At 40.9% G+C, this 25,486-nt stretch overlaps 2 protein-coding genes across 2 annotated transcripts; both read left to right on the top strand.

Moving 5' to 3' along the window:
- Positions 1 to 4,762: 4,762 nt before the first annotated feature.
- On the top strand, positions 4,763 to 10,803 carry ankrd33aa (ankyrin repeat domain 33Aa). Its single transcript, XM_085259490.1, has 5 exons — positions 4,763 to 4,972; positions 6,521 to 6,838; positions 6,981 to 7,110; positions 7,196 to 7,336; positions 8,336 to 10,803. The coding sequence occupies exons 2-5, from the start codon at positions 6,581 to 6,583 to the stop codon at positions 9,139 to 9,141; spliced, it is 1,335 nt and encodes a 444-aa protein (XP_085115616.1). The 5' UTR covers positions 4,763 to 4,972; positions 6,521 to 6,580; the 3' UTR covers positions 9,142 to 10,803.
- Positions 10,804 to 14,182: 3,379 nt separating this feature from the next.
- Positions 14,183 to 24,472, top strand: acvrl1 (activin A receptor like type 1). The gene is made up of 10 exons (XM_085259636.1): positions 14,183 to 14,793; positions 19,507 to 19,578; positions 20,396 to 20,632; positions 20,951 to 21,156; positions 21,267 to 21,366; positions 21,706 to 21,852; positions 21,951 to 22,226; positions 22,367 to 22,564; positions 23,289 to 23,419; positions 23,529 to 24,472. Exons 2-10 carry the CDS (start codon positions 19,509 to 19,511, stop codon positions 23,670 to 23,672), a joined length of 1,509 nt encoding a protein of 502 aa, XP_085115762.1. The 5' UTR covers positions 14,183 to 14,793; positions 19,507 to 19,508; the 3' UTR covers positions 23,673 to 24,472.
- The last annotated feature ends 1,014 nt before the right edge of the window (positions 24,473 to 25,486 follow it).

Genomic DNA, 25,486 nt, shown 5'->3' with positions numbered 1-25,486 from the left:
TCGATGTCTCGTTCACTCTTGGCATACAGCTTGATGTCATCCATGTACAGGAGGTGGCTGACAACTGCTCCGTTCCGTAGTCGGTATCCGTAGCCAGTCTTGTTAATGATCTCACTGAGGGGGTTCAGGCCTATGCAGAACAGCAGTGGGGACAGAGCATCTCCTTGGTAGATCCCGCACTTGATGGTGACTTGTGCTATGGGCTTGGAGTTGGCCTCTAGTGTTGTACGCCACATCCCCATTGAGTTCCTGATGAAGGCTCTTAGGGTCCCATTGATCTTGTACAATTCTAGGCATTCCAGTATCCAGCTGTGGGGCATTGAGTCATAGGCCTTCTTGTAATCAATCCAGGCAGTGCACAGGTTGGTCAGTCTGGTCTTGCAGTCTCGGCTGATTGTTCTGTCTACCAGTAGCTGGTGTTTTGCGCCTCTGGTATTCTTGCCAATTCCTTTCTGTGTCCCGCTCATGTATTGACCCATGTGCCTGTTCATCTTAGCCGATATGATGCCTGACAGGAGCTTCCATGTAGTACTGAGGCAGGTTATTGGTCGGTAGTTGGAGGGGACCGGTCCCTTCTTGGGGTCCTTGGGGATCAGGACCGTCCGGCCTTCAGTTAGCCATTCCGGGTGTCTCTCGTTAACTAGCAGCTGGTTCATTTGTGCTGCCAGACGCTCGTGGAGTGCAGTTAGCTTCTTCAGCCAGTAGGCGTGAACCATGTCGGGCCCTGGTGCTGTCCAACTCTTCATACTGGAGACCCTTTCTTGGATATCTGCCACTGTGATGGTTACTGGACCCTGTTCAGGGAGGTCGCTGTGGTCTGCCCTCAGATCCTCTAGCCACTGAGCATTGCCGTTATGGGTTGCATCCTTCTCCCATATGCTCTTCCAGTATTGCTCCGTCTCCAGCCTTGGTGGTGCTGTTCTCTTATTGTTCCCTTGCCACTGAGAGTACACCTTTGCTGGTTCTGTGGAGAACAGCTGGTTTATTCTCCTGCCTTCTATCTCTCTGGTGTACCTCCTCAAGCGGCTGGCCAAGGCTGTGAGTCTTTGCTTGGCAGTTTCCAAGGCCTCAGGTATGGACAGCTTGCTGTATTTCTTAGGCACCTTATTCGTCGCACCTTTCTGCAACTCCGTTAGTTGGCTAACCTCTCTCCGTGCTACTTTGATCTTGCCCTCTAGCCTCCTTCTCCATGGAGGGTACTGCCCCTTGTGGCTGTTCAACTTGTAGCCAAGCATCTCACTGATCACTGCTGCCGTATTGTAGATCAGCTTGTTAGTGTCGGTAATCGTGGTTGTAGGTATTGCCCGTAGTGCTGCATTAACATCATCTAGCAGACCTTCTGAGGGTACTTCACGTAATCTTGGTAACCGGCTACGGGGGATCCAGGTTTCAAGCTTGGCCATGATCCTATTTTTCAGGTCAGTTCCTCTCGCACTCAACGATCCTTCTCCTATCACACTTGGGGCTATGTACCCAATCTCGGGTGGGGGTGATGATATCTCCCCCCTGACCTGGCGTCCTGACTCCTCCTTGCCGTAGCATTTGTGTTGTACCTCGTCAATCTCTAGCTGTGAGAGCAGTCCCTTCTTTCGAATGTTGGAACACTGAGCTACTAGTTGTTTCGCCGTCATTGTGGATGTTGGGTATCGAAGAATCCATAGGTCCCTCATCCTATTCATGTAGCCCCTTCCGCCGGGGTTACTTGCGTAGTAGCATTCCAACAACGCCCTGTTTTCGTCCCTTGCCCACCGATGCCTTCTTGTTCCAGTAGCCCACTTTTCGTCAGGGTGCCCTGGTTCCTCAACACCTGACGCGGACCTTGTTGATCCGGGCGACGTCCGAGCCGGCATGCCTTCATATTTATCTGTCTCGCTCATGTCTGCGGTAGGCTTGCTTAGCATAGGGGGTCTAGCCTTAGGACCCTTACTGGATACAGACGCCCCAGGCAGGAATCGAACTTGCGACCCTCTGCTCCAAAGGCGTGTAGTCTAACCACTACGCTATCCAGCTGCTATACACATATATATATATATATATATATATATATATATATATATATATATATATATATATATATATATATATATATATATATATATATATATATATATATATATATATATATATATATATATATATATATATATATATATATATATATATATATATATATATATATATATGTATAGCAGCTGGATAGCGTAGTGGTTAGACTACACGCCTTTGGAGCAGAGGGTCGCAAGTATATATATATATATATATATATATATATATATATATATATATATATATATATATATATATATATATATAATTCCAACGACAGGGAGGGGGAATATTTTCATAATTTTATTTTGCCCTATTTCCTTAATTTTTCCCAACCATGATGCTGTCCATATGAAGCTTCATTTCTTGTCTGAATCCCACATCCCTGAACAAATCCTCTCTGTCAATGCAAAATGTATTTACTTACTCATCAATTAAAGCAACTCCACCACACCTTATCTTCCCATTTGTAATAACATGATCTAAATATATGTTTAAAATATGTTTAACTATTTCCTGGATGCTGGAGGATTGTACGTGCTTTAAGGCAAATAGCATTAGAGGTGGTTCTGTCTTTAGCAGATAAATGGAATTAATATAGCAGATGCACGGTCCTGCACTGACTGCCAACAGTCTAATATTAGCTAAGCACATTGCTGTTGTTAGAATCAGTCACTAAGCTGGCTAAACTTAGTCCACTTTGTCCCAAGCCTCTTTCTTTTGCTCCACCGCTGATTTGTGCTGGGTAATGTGGTGTCTGGGGAGAGGTTGGGCTGCCTTTCACAGTGATGAGTAAATGACTCTGTCAGGAATTTGCAGAATAGAAAGAAAATAACCCCGACCCTAAAAGGAAAGTCTGAGTACTATCAAGAGGTGGGAATCAGAACAAAATGTACTTAAACTTCTAAATCTCATTCACAACTGATTTTCTTTGAGAAAATGACTTAGAGGTTGCTAAATGTGCTATGCTGCCCTCATCTGGTAAACTTGATTGGCCTTTTTTTGTAGATCTTAAAGAAAAACGGAAAACATCCAAAGTACACCCTCAATCACTACCCCACCCTGTCATGCCAAACAGACTTCCTTTTCCTCTGTATTATTTCCTGTCAATTTTATTTCTGCTTTGCTCCCAGAAGCTATAATCTTCCCCCCACAGGCATGCCCTTTTCTACTCTTCCTGTGTTTCATATCAGACCTACCTCAGGGTCTTGTGTCTAAACATAGAACCTTTTCAGTGACGGTTAAGGTTACTGTGACACTATAGGTCCAATCTGATGCTTTAAAGCCAAAGAGGTGTCTTCGGATAAGGGCTTGTCAGTGGGACATTTGATGGGATTTCTTGGGATTATGATGTTGGAGGTGTGTCAGCTTCAGCTGGCTGTTATCAACATGCTTGTTTGTTAACTCTTGAAAGCAGATAACCATCTATAATTCTCAGGATCAAGCAGCTTTTGAATGAATGTCCAACCTTTATTATAACAGCTTTACTCAGTTATGACTGGGCTCTGCAATGATATCTGCTACTTGAAATAATGTTGATCTTTAATAATGCAGGAGCATTTAGTGATTATAATTTGTTTAAATTAAGCCTAAATTGTCTGCATGCCTTGTTAAAAGTTTGTAGATTTCATTTGGAAGTGTAGTAGCTAAGGCCTACAGTGAGGAATCATGTTATTTTTTATCTTGCTGAATGCCACCACACAAACTGTACTCATGTCCAGGCTGTCCATTTCCAAGTTTCATCAGAAGAGGGCAGTCAGCAACCCCTCTGAACAAGAGGTGCTGTCACATAACACAGGCCAACAATCATATGCTTGAAGTGAAGGCTTGGCCCTACTCTAATTTAATATAAGGGTTAATCTGTTTACATGCACATTTGGACCCACGTAACTGTAACACTGATGCTGTGAATACACCTGTTAACAGGATATTCCCGTCCACATATGAGATTCGACACTGTGAGCAGAAAGGCTGTGGTCACGGTTCAAACGGGACATTACTAAACCAACAATGCTAAAAAGTTAACCTAATTTATTTCCGTTATAATATTGGATTCAATATCAGACTTGCTTAAATAATCATGTTAATATGATAATTAAATACCTACAGATGAAGTTTGTGGATAATGAAATATAACTTATGCAAGCACTTCCTCCTGAACAAAATGTATTAACTGTTCATGCCTCATAATGTAAGGACTGGGCATTTTCAAACCAGGTGCTTACACTCACTTCCACAGTGTCTGTGCCAATGCACAATAACTTCATCTTGTGTGCCATTGTTTTTCCCCCATAAATGTTAGTTTGTTGTCCCAGCAGATGGATTTCCATTCCAAAACAGACCCGAGACTCTGCCTTGCATTAGGCAGACTCACTGGAATTATTCAGGCAGGGGGTCCTCAGCAGCAGAGAGCAGATTTGGGAGCAACAGCTTCTATGATTCAGTCACAGGACTTTTTTGGACAGTTTGAGGGGTTTGCCCTGACACAACAGACGGGCAGCAGAAAGCTGCAGATGGGCAGCTGAGAGATCTGAGAGATCAGAGAGAAGTAAAAGAGAGAAGAAAGAGAAGCAGACCAACTCAAAAGACTGTAAGGGGAGCAAGTTTGGCCGCTGTCTGTTTCCTTCTCTTAATCCTTAAATCTTCTGTAATCAGGATGAGAGGAAGAGAGCACGTTGGCTGACTTAGGACAGCAGAGTCTATGTTGGGACCTGGCTGATGAGGCAACCTTACTGGGCACTAGTAGAAATGGAGGGAGGGGAAAATCTGGAGCTGCAGTCAGTTTTGGGAAACTTAGCCTTAACCAGGTTCTACTAAGCGCCAGCGAGAAGCGTGGAAGTCCAGGATGGTTTAACTGTCAAGAGGAAGTAAGAAACCAGAGGAGAAAAAAAAGAAGAGGACTAACTCATGGCTGAACTGCTTTCAGGTGAGAGCTGTGTTATTATTTTTAGTAATATTTGTTCTGACATGTGTTGTTTTTGCTTTAGTTTTTATGAACATTCCCTTTTTAATCATCTTTATTCCACCGTTAAAAGGCAAAAAAGACAGCTGACATTTAGAATTCAGAGTAAGATGTCTGGCCAGATTGCAAGGTGTTGCTCAACAGGAAGTGGAGGCCACAGTGGCCTACACATCAACACTAAAGTCAGGGCATTTTATGTTTGTGCAGAATGAGGAAGAGAGAGAAAAGACTTGTGTGGGAACTGTGCATGACAGAGTGCTGAAATACAAGCATTTGCTCGTGGGATTAAGGGATTTATGGACGTTAACAAGAGCTTATTAAAAAGATAACCAATTGGAATAACTTCTAATTACTGTGACTGACAATAGGTGCAAAACTAATTTGCTGAAAAAATGGGTGAGTTTTGTGGTGCATGCAGGACCACAGCCAGCTCTTCTGTTATTTCCAGTCTTTAAAATATAGAGAATTAGAACTAGCTGACACTATCATATTTCTGAGTCTTGAGAAATAGTGTCTTCAGTGGCTTGAAAGTATATTTACACATTAGATACAAACTTTACACTACAGGATATGCCAGTGTGCTGATGTATGGAAGCACAGGATAACAGTGTTAAGACACCATGACACATGCTGTCACTAGACTGGCCTCCCATTGCTTCCAGTACCATATGGCCTTTTTCATCCCAGTTGAGTGTCCCTATGCCTTCTTTCACTTCACTGTGCAGACTGAGCGACCTCGGCTCTGCAGGATTTCTTGTTTTATAGTTGCTGTTATTTATGTGTAGATTTGTGCCTTCACATTATTTACGTTTCAGTTGTCTTAAATATATTTAAATTATGAGACTGCTTTCAAGGTGATAAGTATTTACTGTCTTTCTCTGTTGTGTGGTGCCAGTGAAAAATCAACTGGCAGCAAAGCATGTTACACAGGGAGGTTACCTATGTTGTAAATCAGAGACTTACTTTGACAGGAGGGCTGAGGTAAAGCTCTTCATCCTCTTTAGGCCTCATGCCTTTTAAACAAGGCCTTTTCAGGTCACCAGATCTATTTAAAATGCTAACTTTAAAAGCTGCCAGTCTGTGTTGCTCGTCTCACAATCACACGTGAACTGGTCTAAGGAGGGGAAGAGGTCTTACACCTGCCAAAACGAGACTGGAATGAGACAGCAGCACTTGTTAGGATTTGGCTTTTGCAAAGGAAAAACGAATTATAGACATCGGCACATTTCAAACTATGTGCACGCAGTTTTGTGTGCATACATAATGTGTGTACACCCGGAAAAGCGCTTTCAGTGTTTCGCACATCTGTCGAAGGTAACGTTACTGCAAATGAACTCTAAGCTGCTCGTGGTTTATGCATTGTTTTTTTTGAAAAACGTTATCCCCCTTTAACTACAACAACAAACACCTGTCTGCTCAATCTGAACCTATATATGTGGCTACGGAAAATAATTGTGTGAACTGTGTTCATTTCGTGTGTATGATAACAACATTTACATTTTTCTGTTTAAGATAAGGGATCTCTGCTGCAGGCCTGACACCCAGGTGTGACCAGAGTCAGCGGGGGTTCCAATGGCTGCTGCAAATGACGACCCACACCTGGGCAGTGGCCCATCTGACGACTCAGAGATCCTCCTGGATGACTCTGACTCGGGCAGTGTGCTTTCAGACGACTCCGTGCTTCCCATCTATGAAAGGGACGGAAAATCAACAGAGCCGGCTAAAACATTGTACGAGGCCTGTGCCAAGAATGACACTGCATCCCTGCGCAGCATCATGGAGAGAGGAGTCACAAAAGATGAGGTCATGGAGCTAGACATCAATGGCAGGGTGAGATAAATGTCACTTCTCATTTTTTCCACACAGGTACTATGACAATGACTTTTTTTCTTTTTTTTTTAAATCAATTAATGAAGAAAGGTAACCTCAGCATCTATAATAGGCCTATTTATTTATATCTTCTTCCCCTCAGAATGGGCTGATGCTGGCTGTGTCCAAGGGTTTTGTGGACATCGTCGCCTTGCTTCACACATGCCCATTAATAGACATCAACCATCAAGACAATGATGGCAACACTGCTGTCATGATTGCAGCCCAAGCAGGTACATCTGAAGACATCAGATGACTTCAACATCAATTCCTAAGCTGATCATAGAATATTAACATAACATAATCTTTTCAATCCAGGCTTCATCACCATTCTGAACTATATCCTTAACTACTACCCTTGTGTGGACACTGAGATCAGGGACCCCCGTGGGTTCACAGCTCTCATCAAGGCAGGCCTACAAGGCAGAGAAGAGTGTGTCTCCGCATTGCTAATGCATGGTACGTCTAGATGTCTTTCTACATCAAATCTTCTAACAATGTCCCTCACCTGTGACCGAATGTCAAGCCCACATGGAGAGTCAGGATGTACACCTCAGATGTAGAGGATTTGGTTTGGTGTGATTGCAATTAAACTCTTATAGGTATAACAAATCTATTAATGTCCTATATATGTAATATAGAGGGCAAAGCCGGACATCCGATCTGTCAACTAATCTGTTTTTTTTCTGGACTACAGAGATTAGTCCTGTATGAACTGTGCAGGGACACATTTAAGAAAGCTCTGTAATAATTCAGTCCACGTTCTATTTAAAGTTTAATGATGTCAGACATTAATCTATAATCCATCTGTGTTCATAGTGTGCAACAAAAATATCTGTGTGTATATTTGGTCAGTTAAAGCCTTGATTATTTGCCAAGTAGACTTCCAAAGTCTCCTGAGTAGACATGACTAAGCGTCTTCAGCCAGAAATTGGTTAAACCTGGGATGTCAAACTCATCTTACACTGTGGGCCACATACAGCCAGTTTGATCTCAGGTGGGCCAGATCACCTCAGTTACTTCAGTTTTATTTATTGTTTACTTTTATAGTATACCCTCTGTCAGTGTAAAGACGTTTAGCAACATAAGCAACATAAAGAAATGTTGCTGTAGTAAATAAAGAAATCTCTCAGCATGACTCTTTGGGTTTATATTGTAAAAAACAAATGTGTAAATAGCAGAAAAACACCAGAGGTTTTTGTTATTTCGTTGTTTTTCTATTACTTAATTACTGTAATATAATATGAAAAGGTGTAAAACTTAAAAATAAAAAAATAATGCAGTTAAAAAAAAAGTATTCCCAGCTATTTTTGTCCCATCTCACCATACTGGTGCTTGCCATCTACCTAATAACCTGTGCTCCAAAAATCACCACATGGTGGTGTTGTTACGCTGAGTTGACGGCAGTTGATTTCCTCCCACTCAACATTTCTACTGTTTTCTCTCCTCGGTGTGCAGGTGCAGATATCAATGCAGTCGACCTCGTCCAGGGGAAAGGTCTAAAGGACTGGGTTCTTAGGACAGGAAGGTTTGAGACTCTGAACAGACTGCGTCGCCTGCAAACTCGTCCTATTGCAGAACAGTTCTGTGAAAGCTACATTCCTGAGTGGCCTGAGCTAAAGCTACTGGTGGCAAAGGCCACTGCAGCCAAAACAGCAGGTCAGAAGCTGAGGCAGCGCTTAAAAGACAGTCTTAGTTTCAGCTTCCCACATGACCCCCAAGACAATGGGGTCATGGACCACATGGTGCGGATGACTACAAGCATCCACAGCCCCTTGATAGCTACTGGTTGCCGTCCACTCTGTCCCACCAGCCCCCCAGAGATTGGCAAGCGACGATTTGCTGTACCGGAACTGCTTGACAAGCACAGCAGCAAGGAACTGGAGGAGAGCATGGTGTCTCACAGTAATGGCTCCATCACTTCAGCTTCACCTGTGTCGGCCACCTCTGTATCACTGACCTCTTGCTGCCAAGACTCAGAGCGCAGGCAAAGCTCACCAACAGGTGGCATGAAAAGCTTCATCCCCCGCAGCATGGCACACAGAAACAGCATCTTCCCCTCAGGCTGCATTCCCAAAATTGAAGTTACAAAATCTGGGGAGCGCACTCCAAAAAAGGAGAAAAAGAACAAAAGGCAAAAGGGTTACCTGGAACCTCCTGTCTGGAAGTACAAGGAAGCCAAGGAGGAAAAAAAGAGAGAGAAGAAAAAGCAAGAAAAGGAAAAAGAGGAACAGAAAAAATCCAAGGGGTCCAAACGTTCATGAAGTGAAAACGCCCATTTTTTTCTTTCTAGCAAAACAGTTCTGAAGTGAGCAGCTGACAAGGGAAACACATGGGTGAACCTTGATCTGGAAAATGCACTGGATGGCTTTTTTCAGCATCTTTGTACAAGCTGAAAAATTATGCTAACCAAATAGAATCTGGTTTTCCAGAGACTGTGGTTTACTGGTTTCCTGTCTGAAAGGGTGAATTGTTTTTTTGAGGATGCAATTACACTGACTGCACACACCTGCGATGGTGTTATTTTTCTCTATAAAAGGATTTTACCCATCTTCATTTCATGAACAACTTCTCAGTAGCGTGCCATTGTGGTATTTCACTGCAATATAACCAAATAGCCCATAGCCAACTGTATGTGATCAGATGCCTTCAGGGAATGTATCAAAGTCACATTTAATCAAAGACCGTGAAAGGCCAAAAAAAACCACAAAAAAAACAAACAATTTAAGCTACAAATTAAAGGAAAAAATCAGTGAGAAATGCTCCATCATGGAATAATTATGATGACTCGGAACACTGATTTCTATCCCCTCTTAGACCTGAAATATACTCCCTTACAGACTTGTGCATGGCAGCTGCAGAAACCATGAACAAGTAGCTGCTCTTATTATTTTACTTTCTCTTCTGCTTGAAGGAAGAATGCACAGTTTGTGCAGTAGCAGTATTACAACAAACCAACTACTACAGATGTTTTTTAGTTTGTGCCGTATGGAAAGCACAAGTGTGTTATCTATGGTTCAGTTCCATTAAGCGTCTCAGTGAGCCATGACAAGGACCCAGCATCCCCTGAGTGGAGGTTTAATACACTATTAATGTCTCTTAAAAAGGTATACTGGAGGCATATGTGAACATCTGCAAGGACTCTCCCTGATAATCAAAGCAGTCACTGCAACCTTGCAGATTCCAAAAGTATCAAATGTGTACAGAGACAAGTAACCCCAAGCCATGCCTGCAAAATGTAACTGCAAGGACTAAGGGTTCAGGTTTTCCTTTAATTTGTCATCTTTTCTGTGATTCTTTTGCTCTTTTTTGTGTTTTGCTGTGTCACGCAAATGATGTGAGTGTGATACTATAAAAGGAACAGAGCCATCTCTGAAGCATCTTCTTTCATACTGGAAAACAATGCTCAGTGGGATGCAAATAGAAATCTTCAGCCTGCTGCTTCATATTGTTTGTTTCATCGATTATTATTTGAAAACGAGTACTGTTACTATTCAGGGAAATATACAATAAGCATATTATTATCATCAGAATAACAAACTGCATATTCAAGAACAGAAACCTGTTGTGGACTATAGCTTAATTTTGGGATTTTTTTAATTATTCTCTTTATAGATAAACGAACTAAAATAATAAATAATAAATCGTGCATTTAACTGCAATAAATATCCCAAATACAGCTAAATATGTTTAATTGTGTTCTCTGAAAACTATATATAATTAGATACATTGTGGTGAAAATTTAGACAATCATTTCTGGGGTCATTTAAAGTCAAAACAAGAGATGCAAAAAGCTCAGGTCTTCAACATCTTTATAAAGTCTGTAAAACTGAAACTGTGTCTGCGTGTTCGTGTGTGTGTGTGTGTGTGTGTGTGTGTGTGTGTGTGTGTGTGTGTGTGTGTGTGTGTGTGTGTGTGTGTGTGTGTGTAAGTTTGGAATAAACTGACTGACCTTTGCAAAGGTTTGTGTGTTGGTCTTTATTACTGACAAAATATTAGTGTTTGGTGTCATCACATAGTGACCAATGGCAATTTAATTTATGCAGTGATTTGATTACACTTTAACTACATGTGTTTTACGTAAAAGATAAACACATATGTAGGCCTATTGTGCCTGCTATTCAACAGTATTAATGAGCAAGTCAAAAATGTCCTCTTTATCATCAATTTGCTTTCAGAAACTGTGAAAAAGGTCTGTGTTAAAATCATATCACGCTTGATGTAATGTTGATTATTAAAAACATAGAGACTCAATATGTTTAACGTAAAAATATTTTTAAACTACCCTGATCTACTATGCCTTAATAAAATAGAAATTAAATACAATCCTGTGAGAATAAAAAGGATTTAAGTTTGTTTTTGACTGTAGACAGAGTTAGAACTGACCTGAGGTCAGCAGCCAGCTTGTTCCAAACCAGAACCATAAGCAAACTGGGATTTAATTCTGGGAATAGTGGTGATTTGGCGATGCATAGTACTTTAACAGGAAAAGAATTCAAGGTTACCTTCGTAACAGTTCTTTTATACGGGTACGTTCCCCTTCTTGCAGTTTTGTTTCATGAAAAATATAGAAGGGACTCACCGCCAGGGCAACATTTCCTGCCTGATCTGCATGTGACTGACGAGCCCCGTGTCGTAACCTTGATCACACTTTCACAATGAAGTTAAATAGATTTTCTTAAGCAAGCCCGTGATGCACTCGCTGCAGTGGCACTGCATGACTTTTGAACTCTGACCTGTAATCTTTTAATCCGCTGTGCAATATCGTTACACAACAATTAGCTTTCATGGGTGATAACATAAAATCAATCTTATCTTATGCCTAACAAACTGATTGTGTTTTATATGACTCATTTTGAAGATTATTGAGCAAGCAATGAACTAGCAGCTAAACAGAAAAACAAAATCGGAACATTGTCACGTTTGTGGCTAACTTCCCCACCTCAGAGGGGAACTTGAGGTCAGGCTTAAAATAAGTACCTCTCTAGAGTTCACTGAAAGAACAACACTCTTGCCATGTCTATGCAGACTCAAGCAGTAAACACACATCTTTATACACATAAACTGGGTCAGGGTGTTTGGATTGTTCAGCAGCAAAACTCTCAGAACGCAGTACCACCCTGTAAAGGCAACTATGACCAAAGTTAACACAACATTTTAGCTTATGTGTTGTGTGCACCATGCTGTCTGTGGCTAAGTTATTGGCTGTTCAAAGATATAAATGAGCAAGTCAAAAAGGTCATTTCTTTATCAACAATTTGCTTCTTTTTTTTAAATCAACTAACACTTCCTGTACTCTAGATTATTCAAAAAACAGACTCTTTAAGAAAATCCCAGAGGAAACAAGCTCTTCAAACCTCTGGGATTAGTGGGAAAGAAAATATAACTGCTGAATTCAAAAAGAACAATTTGCTCTCTTCTACATGACAGCTGATGTGAGAGCTTCCAGCTGTGTCTGCTGCCGTAAGCCAAAAAGGAGAGATTATGACGCCTGGGAACCAGGAGGGGAATTCATATTACAGACATGAAGACATCTCTCTCAGGCGCTGTTGAAGGAAGTAATGTCACACAGTGCAGCCTCTCTGGCAGCAATGTATTTGCCACTTAAGACACACATTGACTGCTGACCACAAATATGCTGTACCCAGCTTGAGTGGACATGTAACCCACACAGTAATTCCCACCACATACATTAGACATCCAGAGAAGCAGGATATATTTCTTAAAGGAAACATATGTCTTAAGGTCACCTTCCATTAACAATTTGTTTTGCTCATTGCTACTTAAAGTTTGACTTGCATGACGCATAAAGATGCATATGCAGAGTTCAACATGTCTGTTAACTCTCAACACTCAAGCGATCAAGGTGCCCCATTGTCCAAACAACCCTGAAAGCACTGAGTTCGTCCACAATCTGCTCTAGTTGTTCATTGTCAAATCATGTTTTTCACCATATCTCTGAATCTCGAGCTAGGTTTGCTAGCCATTGTTCTCTGAAAAACATTACAATGTGGTAATTAGAAGTGAAAATGATGATAAAATCAAGCATGTTCATATTTTCCCTTTGCATTCTTTTTTTGCCAAAACAACCAGTTTCATAAAGCCTTGCTTTTTTAAACTGTTTATCCATGTTGGGGTCAGGGCCTATCACAAATACAAGCGTTGGTGATACACTCTGGACAAGCCAACAGTGTAACACAGAGCTAACACAGAGAAACCATGCAAGAAAACATTTACTCATCACTGATGAGTTTAAAATTAACCTGTCTTTCGACTGTAGTAGGAATCAAGGGTAATCCATGCAGGCACAAGGAGAACATGCAAAGGTGACACAGAGAGGCCTCAGCCAGCTGATTGTTCCATGCTGTGAGGTGACAGTACATAACAAACCATGTTTTAGCAGCTAAAGAGTCACATATTTCTGTCAGAAATTAGCAGAGACCAAAACAGAGTAATGCATTTTATCATATGGATCGCCATGACCCTGAAACCTCCCTTAGTTATACTGCAATAGGCCCAGGCTGCTGGGTTTCTTGTGTCTCTTTTGTCCCATCTCCCTCTATTTCTTCTCACCGCCCCTTCCTGATCCTGGTTCTATCTTCCTGTTAAAAAGCAGCTTTGCCTTTCGCCAGGTGCTTGCTCATAGGGCGCTATTGCTAACTGTTGTATGGCCTTTACCTTACAATATAAAGCTTAGGGTGACAGTAGCTTTGATGCTATATAAATGAAACTGAAATTTAATAAAAATTACATATTTCAAAGATAGATGTATACACTAGTTGCAGGACAGTAGCATAGCTTGAAAACTTTCTAATGTGTGGCTGTTGTAGTGACAGCCTGTTTGTGCTGCCACCAGGTGGACAGGAAATCATGCATTAAATATTGAGTATTCACAGACTGCTCAACAGAAGAAGTGCTGGACCTGATATTTACATTTTTGACAAGGTTTTTTGAATTGGTTGTTGCAAGAAAACAGACACACCAGACATCTGTTACATGAAATGTATTGAGAACAGTCTGATCTCAAGTTTAGGATAAACCCTGCAGTGGCTTCTGAACTCTTGCAAAAGCAGAATTTTGATTTTTAACAGCTGATAAAATAGATAAATAAGCGCTAGCTTCTTCTTGGCTTCACTTGCAATAATATTATTGTATCATAGAGGGGCCTTTGAAGCGCATTCCTTTCGGTGCGGCGCAGACACAGGGGAAAAGGAAAATGAGAGGTTTAGCAAGCAACAGGAAAACCGCTATGAGAACACATTCCAGGCCGAGCAGACCCTGTGCGGTGGGACAATAAGGGGTGGGACAGAACTGTATACTATTTAAAAATCTGCAATCTTGGCTTTAAATCAGGAACGCAGACAAGACCCAAAGTGTTCTTACTTAGTGAGTAAGTAGAGGACTCGGTGGGGAACAGCCAGAAAGCGGAAGGAGTGTGGTTCCAAAAAGACGGCGGTTTGTGTTCTCGGTTTATCAGCGCAGATTTGGACCGAGATGAGATAGTTACAGCTTGTCCCCCTGTCAGGACTCAACCAGCTGCCTTTTCATTTTCACTTCTGCCACGCTGCCACCCTTCTTCCTTTTTTTCTTTTAAGAAGTGTGTGTATTTACGATTTTTAACTTTAATTCGAGGGGGCCGTGAAGGGGTGAAGGAAAAAAAGGACGTACTTTTCTCAAAAACGTCGTTTAGTCGTCATCGAAGCGGCGAAGGATGAGAGTTGTGAGGGGAAACATCTGCATTAGGGCCGTGTAGACGGAGGGAAAATGAAGCTGTTGGCATTGTAAAGCTTTCTTCTACCTATCGTTGACAAAACTTGGACCAATGAGAAGCGCTTGGAGCCGTCTTTGATATGGGAGACGTGAGGCGTTTACATCTGTCAAGTTAAAAAACACAAAAACAACACGAGCAGAAACAGGTAATGGTCGTGGGTTTGTTTTCTTTTTATTCTGTTCACTGAACTATTATTATGAATCTTGTAGCACTGTAACACTGTAACACCGGATTAAAAGTTACCTTTTGACAGCGGCTTACATCAATCCACGTGTTTCCAGATGTGAACAGGTGTCAAATGGCCTGATCTTCAAGTCAGAATTAACAGCATTTACAGATTTTAACTGCGGTATTTGTTTCTTATTACTCGCCGTGTTTTTGTTATCATAGCTAATCTGTTATATTGTGGCACAGGACACGGTGAGCTACCTTTATTTATTTCTATGTAACTGAGCACTACGCACAATTTAAATAGCCCACAGCAAAAATTGTGGTCTAGTAGACTTGATTTTAGAGGTGCTTACTTTTCCCTGCCCTGCGTGTGTTACGTGTCAAATGTGGCTTGTTGTGGTATTTTATTATCTGTGTCAGTCCTAAAACTCAAGTAGTGGTCACTCTGTAGTTGTTTCATACTTTAAACATAAGGATTTAACATATCCTATGTTTTATATCTTATAAATATGAGAAACATTCATCTCATTCGTAGGCCCATTTGAAGTAGTTAAACAGCATTCACTGACCACCTACGTCATTTAATTGTATCACTGTATTGCAATTTTATTTCAATGTAACATTGATAGAAAACATCGGTCCACTTCCTAAACTTAAGTGCTTTACTGATAGTATCTTTGCACACTTACTAAAAACACAGATTTTCTTTCATACACAGGGTTTATTCTTCACGCATGGCTATTTTTACCCAAATAAGGATGTGGGTACTTCCTGAACTACTGGCATATGCCTTGTGACCTTTTTTTTCTAACAAATCTTTTAAGGTGAAAAGTCCATTCATTTTGAAGTGTGCAGAATGTGACATTTGCTTACAAAGATTTACACACATCCACACACAGGAAGTGTCTTTTGGCTGCAGCTCATTGTAAAAGTGACACAGGTTCTTTCCAAGTGGGTGCTGTTGCTGATCTCTTCAGGGTGCATCACTCATACCAAGATCTTCATGCATTTTTTTCCCTTCTTCTTCTTCTTGAGAAGCAAAGGCCACTCTCTGTGCACCGTATGTGTGAGGTACAATAATATTTCATTTGTCTTTTCCATTCTCTGACCAACGTCTATTGTAGGTATGCATGTTAGGAGCACTGAGTAAGCCATAAATCCTTCCAAGCTTGTCTTGAAAAGAAGGCACAGTGCTGCCAAGGTTACTGGCAGTTGATGACAATCACTGGATTACACGCAAAGGTTAAACGTTAAAATGACTGAATGTGATGTTTAAGCTGAGAATAAAAGCTTTTACAGTAACTCTGCTTAAAGTTACTTTCCTCCATTTTTTTTGGGGGGGGGGGGGGGGGGTGAAACGAGGCCCAGCAGAAAGGAAGTTTGAGACTCCTTTGCTGTTCCTCCCAATCCAGCTCTTAACTACACCGTCATCGCGATGGAATGAGAGATCTGTCTCTCTGTAGATGACAGGAAGCGATGTCAGTGGATCTTTTCCCCTGTGTAGTTTTAGGACAGAATGGAGACAAACAGGAGAGAGCTTAGAGAGGAAGTTTGCTGGAGTATAAAGTTAGGCTGCCCACGATTGAGGTTGTGATTACTGCACTCTCATATTAGGACCCAGTGCATGGTAAAATTATATCCAGTTGTCAGTTGTCCACCGAGAATAAGAACATTGTGTAGGAGTAGTTGTGTTTATCCTATTCTTCTCCTGGACCCACAGATTTAACACAGTTTACATTCAGTCTGAGTGATTCAGGAAGTGCGCTTTGCTGTTTGGTAGAATATAGCTTGTGGTTTTAGTGTGCCAGAGCTGTGTGCAGCGGGTTGTTGTGCACTGAGCTTGAACCCTAGATGCAAAGAATGTATAAAGATCATTTTAGTGTGATATTTTTAACCAATAGGAAACAGAAATATCTTAACTTAGCATAAGTTTCATGTTTGATTTGACACTTTGATAAGTATAGGAAACTTTAAAGAAGATCTTCCGTAGAATTGAAGGAAAGATGCACTTAAATGCGAGCCAAGCATATATAAATATTCATCTTTATTTTTTACCCATCTGGTTTCTCATCAGTGACATTTGACACGATTTGATGGAATCACCAAAGTGACTACATCCTGTAAAATATGTGGCTTGATGTGCCAAATTTAAAAGCGGATATCCGTGGTTTTTAGCAGACATGTGAAAGTTCTGCTGCCACACATCCAAAGTTCAACGGTTAACTGCTATGAGACATGTGCAGTTGGATAGTTTTTTTTTTCTGTAACCCCCTTTTTTAAAGCATAACTTCTGTGTAATTTACACAGTGTGCCAGCATGTGCAAGTGTGTGCAACTTAGATTTTTCTGCAGCTACAATTTTGAGATGCTGTGAAGGCTTAAAGTTGAAAAAAGGAGAGCTGTGCGCCTGTTATTAAACACCAAAGACTTGAAGTGAGCCTTGAACTAATGCTGAGTGATGTGGCTCCTGCAAAATCACCCTTGCTTTGTCTTTGAGACTTCAATCTGAGAGCTTTTCTTTTACAATTCTCACAGCAGAGTGTGCCACAGTTTGAACATTGACTTTTGGTGATTCCTAGTGTAGCTACAGTTTATCGTGTTACATAAACATCTCACGTGAAAGCAGTCAGTAGTAAATGCTTAATTAATTAAAGAGAAGGGAAACAGAAAACAGTCTGATTATTAGAATTATTCGTGCAAACAACACTGAATGAGTGACTGCCGTTATCTGCTGAGTTGGGTTAGAAACCTTTTAAATCTCATGTTTATTTAAAACAAATACACTCACCACCCATACTAACAAGTTACTGATTGTTAGTATCAAATTGGACTGCCTTTTGCCTTCTGAACTGCTTTAAGCATTTTGTAGCAACGATTCAACAAGGTTCTGGAAGCACTGCTCACAGATTCTGGCCCATATTGACACGATAGCATCACACAGTTGCTGGGGAATTGTTTGCTGCATGTCCAAGATGCAAATCACAACATCCAAGAGGGAATCCCCTTGACTGAGATCTGGTAACTGTGAGATGATCAGAGCTTTGTGACATGGCACGTTATCCTGTGGGATCTGGATTCGCTGTGGTCATGAACGGTATTGACATGATCAACAAATACGCTTTCTGTAACTGACCCTACCACCTGAATGCTACGGCAGAAATCAAGACTCATTAGACCAAACAGCATTTTTCTCATTTTCTGTTGTCCAATTTTTACCTGGTGTGGTCTTCTGCTGCGGTTGTCCATCTGCTTCAAACCAATGTGTTGTCCATTCAGAGATGCTCTTTTGCATAACTGATTGTAGCGAGTGGTTATTTGAGTTACAGTTGCGTCTTGTCGGCTTCAAACAGTCTGTCTATTTCTGTCTGACCTCTGGCATCAAGAAGACATTTTTGCCCAGATACCGGGTCCATATTTTCTCTTTTCTTGGACCAGTCTCTGTAAACACTAGAAATGGATGTGTGGGAAAATCTTAGTAGATCAGCAGTTTCTGAAATGCTTAGACCAGCCAGTCAGGCACCAACAACCGTGTCACGCTCAAACCACTTAAATCACCTTTCTTCCCCATCCATTCTGATGCTTGACTAGAATTCTAGCGGGTCATCTTGACCATCTTGACTATGTGCCTAAATGCACTGATTTGCTGCCATGTGACTGGCTGATTTGAAAGTTCAAACCTTAGCATCCATGATGGTATGCTGTCTATTAATATACATACCTGAACATCTGTGAACATCTGTAACCTTAATATACAACATACCAATTTTGGATAAACATATACTATGACAAGCTGAAGCATGGCACTCTAGTAAAAGAGTCCAGGTAATGAACTGCACTTCAATTCTGTCACCCACTGAAAACGTTTAGCACATTATGAAATGAGACCTCAAACTGCTGATTTGCTGAAAATTGGTTTCCTCGGTAACAAAACACTTACATCATGTTGTTAAAAGAGGAGGTGATATGACAGAGCTAAACATGCCACTGCTCCAACATTTCCCAATGTGTTTCTAGAGTTCTAAATTAAAATTCACATTTCATCGTTTATTTCATATTTTGCAACTTTTAATAGTTTAATCTAACAGGTTTAAGTTCATCCTTGCTATCAACGTTAGAGGTCCGAGGAGCAAGAGAGGCTGACTTTTATGTGATGCCTTCTTATTGCGTGACTCTCAGCAGTGCAGCTCTAAACAATGAGCAGACCTGAGTCTCGCCGGCCAGCCGGGTGGGGCCACTCAATAGCAGGAAGCATAGCCATCAACATTTACTCTGCGACAGGGGCAGTCCTGGAGTCGGCGGGCTTGGAGCCTGGTTAGCACAGCGCAACACATAATCTGAGCACGCATACACAAACACTCTGAACAGCCTGCTTCCCCTAAGACCCCTTTTCCCACCCAATGCAATTACAACACAGGCAGACAGGCTGGGCCCTTTGACTGTTTGTTTTACCTCATTGCTTCCTCCTCAGAGTCTGAGCTTTAGCCCCTGTTCAGCCGCTGTTCAGTAACTGTATGCAAATTTAAGCAGAATTCATAATATTAATTACCCAACTGACTTTTTTTTTTACCTAAACCTTTGGATTTTGAGACAGCTCCTAATAATTAAACATCACCAATTGTTTTTTTCATTATGTAATTACATTACCTGGTAATATTTTTGGTAATATTTTGGTTTCCCTGCTTTTTCAGAGATGGGAAGCTCTGCTGTGCTCACAGGGTTGATAGCTGGAGTTATTTTGTGGACGTCTGCCATCCATGGAGGTGAGTTGGCGGTCGGATGTAGAAAATAATTTTCACTACTGTGAGGACATTCCCTTTGTTTCATTCAATTAAAGGTGCATTACAGAGTATTTTTGGTTCTGACGCTAAATCAGATTAGACTAATGTGAAGGGTCTGATTGCACTGCAGAACCCACTGAGAATGCGCCTCATAGGTATTGTTTTGCATCTGCAGCCTGCACATAGACTGGATGGCTCAGTCTGCTGGTTGTCATAAACATAAGTAGTTGTTTCCAGAAAGCAAGTTGAGACAAGAAGGCTGTGCAATACCTGTCAGATGTGAAATGGCAGAATAAACGGGTGCCTGGTGAAGGTAGTCAAATGCCAACTGCAGGGCTGGTTGAGCTATATCACAGCCTGTCTTCCTCTTAGCTTCCAAAAATGTTTGCAGCACCGTAAACTATTTATGGTTTCTGCAGAGTTCTGCTTGTTTTGGGTTTTTTATAACACATTTATAGCAAAAGGTGTTTTGTGGCTTTTCATGCACACATGCTACACTTTAACATTTAAAGTTATATGTTACCCTATCCATCCACTGAGTCCTTTTTAGTATCATAGTTCAAAAATATGACGATTTAAAATATAAAAAGTATCTGTTTATTTAGACCTTTCTATAACAACTATTTACTTAATTATATTTGAGGAGGTAGAGTTTAGAATTTTTACATTTTCTTTCAAAACAAAGATGGAATACTTGAATTTCATGTGTTTTTGGCTTTGTTTTACTGGACGTAATTTGTGTTATTACATGACCCCCATCTTCCAACTTGTTTCAGTGCTGATTTCATGTATTTTCCAGACACCACAGATGATGGGGATCTGCTGTGTGCCTGCAAAAATGACAAAGGCACATGTAAAAATGAAACGTGCAGGGGAAAACATTGTTTTTATAACTGGATGAAAGACGGATATGAGGAGTTGGGCTGTTTCAGTGAGGTCACCAAAGTGCAGTGCTACTCCTCCTTGCCCAACTACTTTACGAAGTGCTGCAGAGAGGACTACTGCAACTCCAACTTCACAGTGCCTCCAAACATAAGTCAGTACCTAAAGCCTTTCCTTTTCAATACTGGAACATCACATTATCCAAGAAACAAAGAGCTAGTGTGTCCCTGTAAATAATGCTTTTGTCTTATTTCAGTTGGGCCTCTGGCTCATCTCCACAGTTCAGTTAACATCTAGCACTGTTTTGCACTTATATTACTGTAGCTTCCCTTTAGATAGCAGCTGGTTCCCCCTTGTGGTCAGTAAGAACATATCAATGTCATGCCACTTGAATTTTATCTCATGAGTTTAATCTTTTCAGTTTCTTTGTGTCTATATGTGTGTATGTTCCTGACTTCTTCTGTGTTTCCAGATGGGGACCCGACACCGACACCCCCAGAAGCTGGTTACCTAGCGCTGTGGATCTCCCTGTTCCTGCTGTTCTTATTTGTTATTGCCTGTGTCTTTGGCCTGATACTACTCCTGCGCTTCCGACGTGCAGCCCGCAGACTACAAGATGCTGAAGGCCATGATGTCAAAATACTCAAAGTCCCCAGTGGAGATGACCCCACATATGGCGTAAGAGACGTTTCATGGCTGACGTCAGACAGAATACAGGAAAACTTTCCTGTCTTTTAGTTGTTACGTGTGGATTTTAAATGCCTGCCTGTCTTCTTTTCTCTCACCAGAATATCTATGATGAGTTTTGTACATCAGGGAGTGGGACAGGGCTTCCATATCTTGTCCAGAGAACTATGGCCAGGCAAATCTCACTTGTTGAGTGTGTCGGTCAGTCTCATTTCTCTTCCTTTTTTTGAACACACAAGTAAAATTATATTCTGGAAATGTGGTCGAGCATGAAAATTGTATGGGATATAGAGATATTCATGACAGCTTGATGTCTTTACTTTTGTGTGTGTGTGTGTGTGTGTGTGTGTGTGTGTGTGTGTGTGTGTGTGTGTGCGTGTGTGTGTGCGTGTGTGTGTGCGTGTGTGTGTGTGTGTGCGTGTGCGTGTTGAGAAGTTTTTCTTTCTTTTAATTTTTGTTATATTTGCACGTTCAAATAAACTCTGTTCTATTTTATTCTATTCTATTTATTTGCAATTAATGATGTCACTTTGTTCGTAGGCAAAGGCAGGTATGGAGAGGTTTGGAGGGGAACGTGGATGGGGGAAAGTGTCGCCGTCAAGATTTTCTCCTCTAGAGATGAGCACTCCTGGTTTAGAGAGACAGAGATCTACAATACTGTACAGCTGCGACACGACAACATACTCGGTATGATACCAGTCCTTCGCCTCCAAAGAAAAGAAATTGCACCTTTAAGAAAAAACATTCAAACAGCAACATTTTCTCTGTTTGCTTTTGCTTTTTAGGTTTCATAGCCTCCGACATGACATCCAAGAATTCCAGTACCCAGCTGTGGCTCGTCACCCACTATCATGAGCTCGGGTCTCTTTACGATTTCTTGCAGTACAGCAGCTTGGACCCAGAGAGCTGCTTGAGGATGTGTCTGTCTGTGACCTGTGGCCTGGTCCACCTCCACACTGAGATTGTTAGCTCCCAGGAAAAACCAGCTATTGCCCACCGAGACCTGAAAAGCCGAAATATTCTGGTAAAGCGCAACGGACAGTGCTGCATCGCTGATCTCGGTAAGGTTTGCAAGGATATTCACAAAATCTGCTAACAGTTTATAGCAATGTATTTAGAGAAAGAGCTCTTTAAAGATGCATTTTGTAGTGTGTATTGTACTGTAAATTAAAAGCTTTTTCTGTGTTCATTCGTTCCTCAGGTTTAGCAGTGATACACTCTCAGTCCCATGACTACCTCGATATGGGCAATAACCCTCGCGTGGGGACCAAGCGCTACATGGCCCCTGAGGTGCTGGATGAAACTATCCGTGTGGATGTTTTTGAGTCCTATAAGCAAACTGACATCTGGGCTCTCGGGCTGGTCTTTTGGGAAATTACCCGCAGGACTCTTGTCAATGGTAGGTTAACAGTGATCTGTTTTTAATGTTATGCCTTTCCATCCATTAGCAGAAAAATCTGGCCTTAGATTAAACCTCAGGAAGCAAATGTAGATATATATCCACAAATTTGTTATGAAGCTAATGCATCACACGAGCGAGCGTGTTAAAAACAAGTTCTTTGTCACACGTCTGTCTGCTTTTGTAGAGTATATAGAACAAGCAGCCAGTCCCATGTCTCTCAGCAGGCCAGTGTTTTTCTAGTCTGTGTCTGCCTCTGCTATCCTCTCTCATGATTAGCACTGCAGTAATTATAAACAGTCTTATCTGGTGTCAGCACTCACTTGTACATAGTCCAGATGCCCGTGCATGCAATTTTTATATGCAAGCACACAGCCATGCACCAATGACTGTGTGTGTGTGTATGCGTGTGTGTGCATGACTTCCAGATTTCCATCCCAATGTAGTCACCAGGGAGTTCATATCTCTCCCCGTTCTCTTGTTTAGCGAGACATGCTTTACAAAACTCCCACCGCAGCCTGTCTGAGTCTCTGAGTGTGCTCTTTCAGGCTTCATATGAAAACACATTTGTGTTCCGCAGATGTATGAAGAGATAACCCTCACAACAAGACACCTCACTGGGCTTTTAATTTGATAATTCTGACATCTTACTTTGCTTGATCACCCCACTGAATGACAAGAGGGGAACAAGTGATCCACTGTTTAACTTTGGGGGTTTTTTTAGGCATTGTGGAAGATTACCGTCCACCCTTCTTTGACCTGGTGCCCTCGGATCCCAGCTTTGAGGAGATGAAAAAGGTGGTGTGTGTGGACCAGCAGAGGCCCAGTCTGCACAACAGACTCCATTCTCACCCAGTAGGCTATTTGGCATAAACAGACACACACAAGTAGACATAAAAATGAACGCAAAAGTACAATTACATTTTGGAAATGTGGTGTTTTATATTTTTTCTGCCTTTTTAAGATATTGTCAGCCATCGTGAAGGTCATGAAGGAGTGCTGGTACCAGAACCCAACAGCCCGCCTTACAGCCTTGCGAATAAGGAAGACTCTCTCCAAACTGGACCACGACGACTTCAGCATTGAAAAACTGAAGCAGGATTTCTAGACTGAAACGAGGAAACTGGATTGAAAACACCAGAAGGGATTTTGCACCACATTCCAACAAATGAAGTGCATATCATTACCATATTTTGATCTAATCACTCACTCGGTGTCTGTATCATATTAAAACCATATGACTTTGTGTAGAAGCATCTAGAGCCTCTTGTACCAAATGTTATATTTTTTGCAAACGCAAACATTCATCCACCATGATACTTAATACCTCTATAAATGAGGGAGCTACATTTCAGTTAGTTCAGGTTTAGGCCAGTTATTTTTAATTATCACAAAACAGTTAACATAGTTTTGTACTCCTTGTCTAACTCTCTCATTGTTGTGACAGAATGGAAAATCATTCTCTTAGGTATAATGTGGATTTTCCCAAAATGACCAATGATCCTTAAAACCACAGATAAGACAGGAAATATGTAAGTATTTATACACTCAAATGAAAGTACATTACCTGTCCTGTAAGTATGTTTAACTTAACTAAACTAAGCATATATTATCTGCACATAAAAGCAGTGAGATATTTAGATGTAAATACATTTTTATGTAACAGAATTAAATTTGATGTCTTCTTTTGCAACCATATTGTAAATATGTTTCAGGAGAGATATTGTTTTCTACTATTCAGAAATGAGACTGTGTTAATGTTGCTTTAAAAAAAAAATTTTTAAAAACAACTTTTTTCATACATTTTTGTAAGGCTAAAATGTACCATCACAACCACTATGATCAGTAAAGGAATTCACATACATGTAATAATGGATACCTTAAATAAAGAATTATATTTTGGAAATATTTCTGCTTTACGTTTTTTTAAGCACCTATTACTGCAGTTCTCACATTGACCAGCAGAGGTCATCAGACAAACAAGAATCCATACTCCTTACATGGGAGATTTGTGTAGTGTTTTGTTTGTTTATTTTATTTTATTTTATCTGCAGTGTATCTTAAAATTAAGATGAAAAAAATTCTTCATCAGATAATTAGAGAGTCTCTCTACAATTTGTAGGAGCTACATTTAAAAAGCTCTCATGTGACCTTCAGTGTATTGTTTGAATACATTTTCTCTGGGTCAAATGATTTAGTTGAGTAATAATTGCCTCAATATTCTCTCTGCTTTGGATTTCCTTTATGGAAATATTGAATGTGAGGACTTCTATTTCAAACTAATTTTTAGATCCTGTTACAAAAGGAGGAACATACATATATGAATACACACATACATAAAAAACTACACATAGAAAATATGTTGAAAGTTAAGCACTGGAGCAGAATGTCAAAAAGAATAAGAAATGTCCAATGGGAATTAAAACTGTGCAACAGTTTTAAAATGTTGCCTGGTCACTGGTGAAAATAAGACTTTCGGCTTCATCCCCTTTGCGTAATATTAGCATTCCAATGTTTTCTTTCTGCATCTGTCATGCTTGCTCTTTATCTGTTTATGTCTGTGTGTGTGTGTGTGTGTGTGTGTGTGTGTGTGTGTGTGTGTGTGTTGTCTGTCTTCCTAGTTGTTGAACAAATGCCAGTGAGATAATACTCCCTTGAAGTCCCAGTCTGTCTGGTCAGTCAGATGAGGAGCTGGTTATTTTTAACACTGCAGGGGGTTGTTGAAGTATCAGAGAGGCCAAGCTGTGTGTCAGTGAGTGCAGAAGCCCATCTCACATCTCCCTGTGTTTTCCTCCTCTGTGTATTCCTTTTCACTGTGGGATCATTCCCAGTGGCTCTGTAGAGACAGGAGCGATTTGTTCAGCAGACAATGCCCGCTGAAGAAATGTGCAGATAAATTGGACAGGGCCGATAATGGACAGA

The sequence above is a fragment of the Mchenga conophoros genome, linkage group LG20 (assembly GCF_057382185.1).
Source record: "Mchenga conophoros isolate Kocher_MC1m ecotype Shallow Benthic linkage group LG20, M_conophoros_male_GT1.1, whole genome shotgun sequence".
NCBI lineage: Eukaryota > Metazoa > Chordata > Actinopteri > Cichliformes > Cichlidae > Mchenga > Mchenga conophoros.
The sequence above is the reverse complement of the archived record's forward strand: the minus strand, read 5'-3'. Positions and strand labels throughout refer to the sequence as shown.

Coding starts and splice junctions, on each gene's coding strand:
- ankrd33aa (XM_085259490.1), top strand. CDS start 6,581: ATGGCTGCTGCAAATGACGACCCACACCTGGGCAGTGGCCCATCTGAC. Junction 6,839..6,980: donor AGCTAGACATCAATGGCAGG/GTGAGATAAATG, acceptor TCTTCCCCTCAG/AATGGGCTGATGCTGGCTGT. Junction 7,111..7,195: donor CATGATTGCAGCCCAAGCAG/GTACATCTGAAG, acceptor TTTTCAATCCAG/GCTTCATCACCATTCTGAAC.
- acvrl1 (XM_085259636.1), top strand. CDS start 19,509: ATGGGAAGCTCTGCTGTGCTCACAGGGTTGATAGCTGGAGTTATTTTG. Junction 19,579..20,395: donor GACGTCTGCCATCCATGGAG/GTGAGTTGGCGG, acceptor TGTATTTTCCAG/ACACCACAGATGATGGGGAT. Junction 21,157..21,266: donor GAGATGACCCCACATATGGC/GTAAGAGACGTT, acceptor TTCTCTCACCAG/AATATCTATGATGAGTTTTG.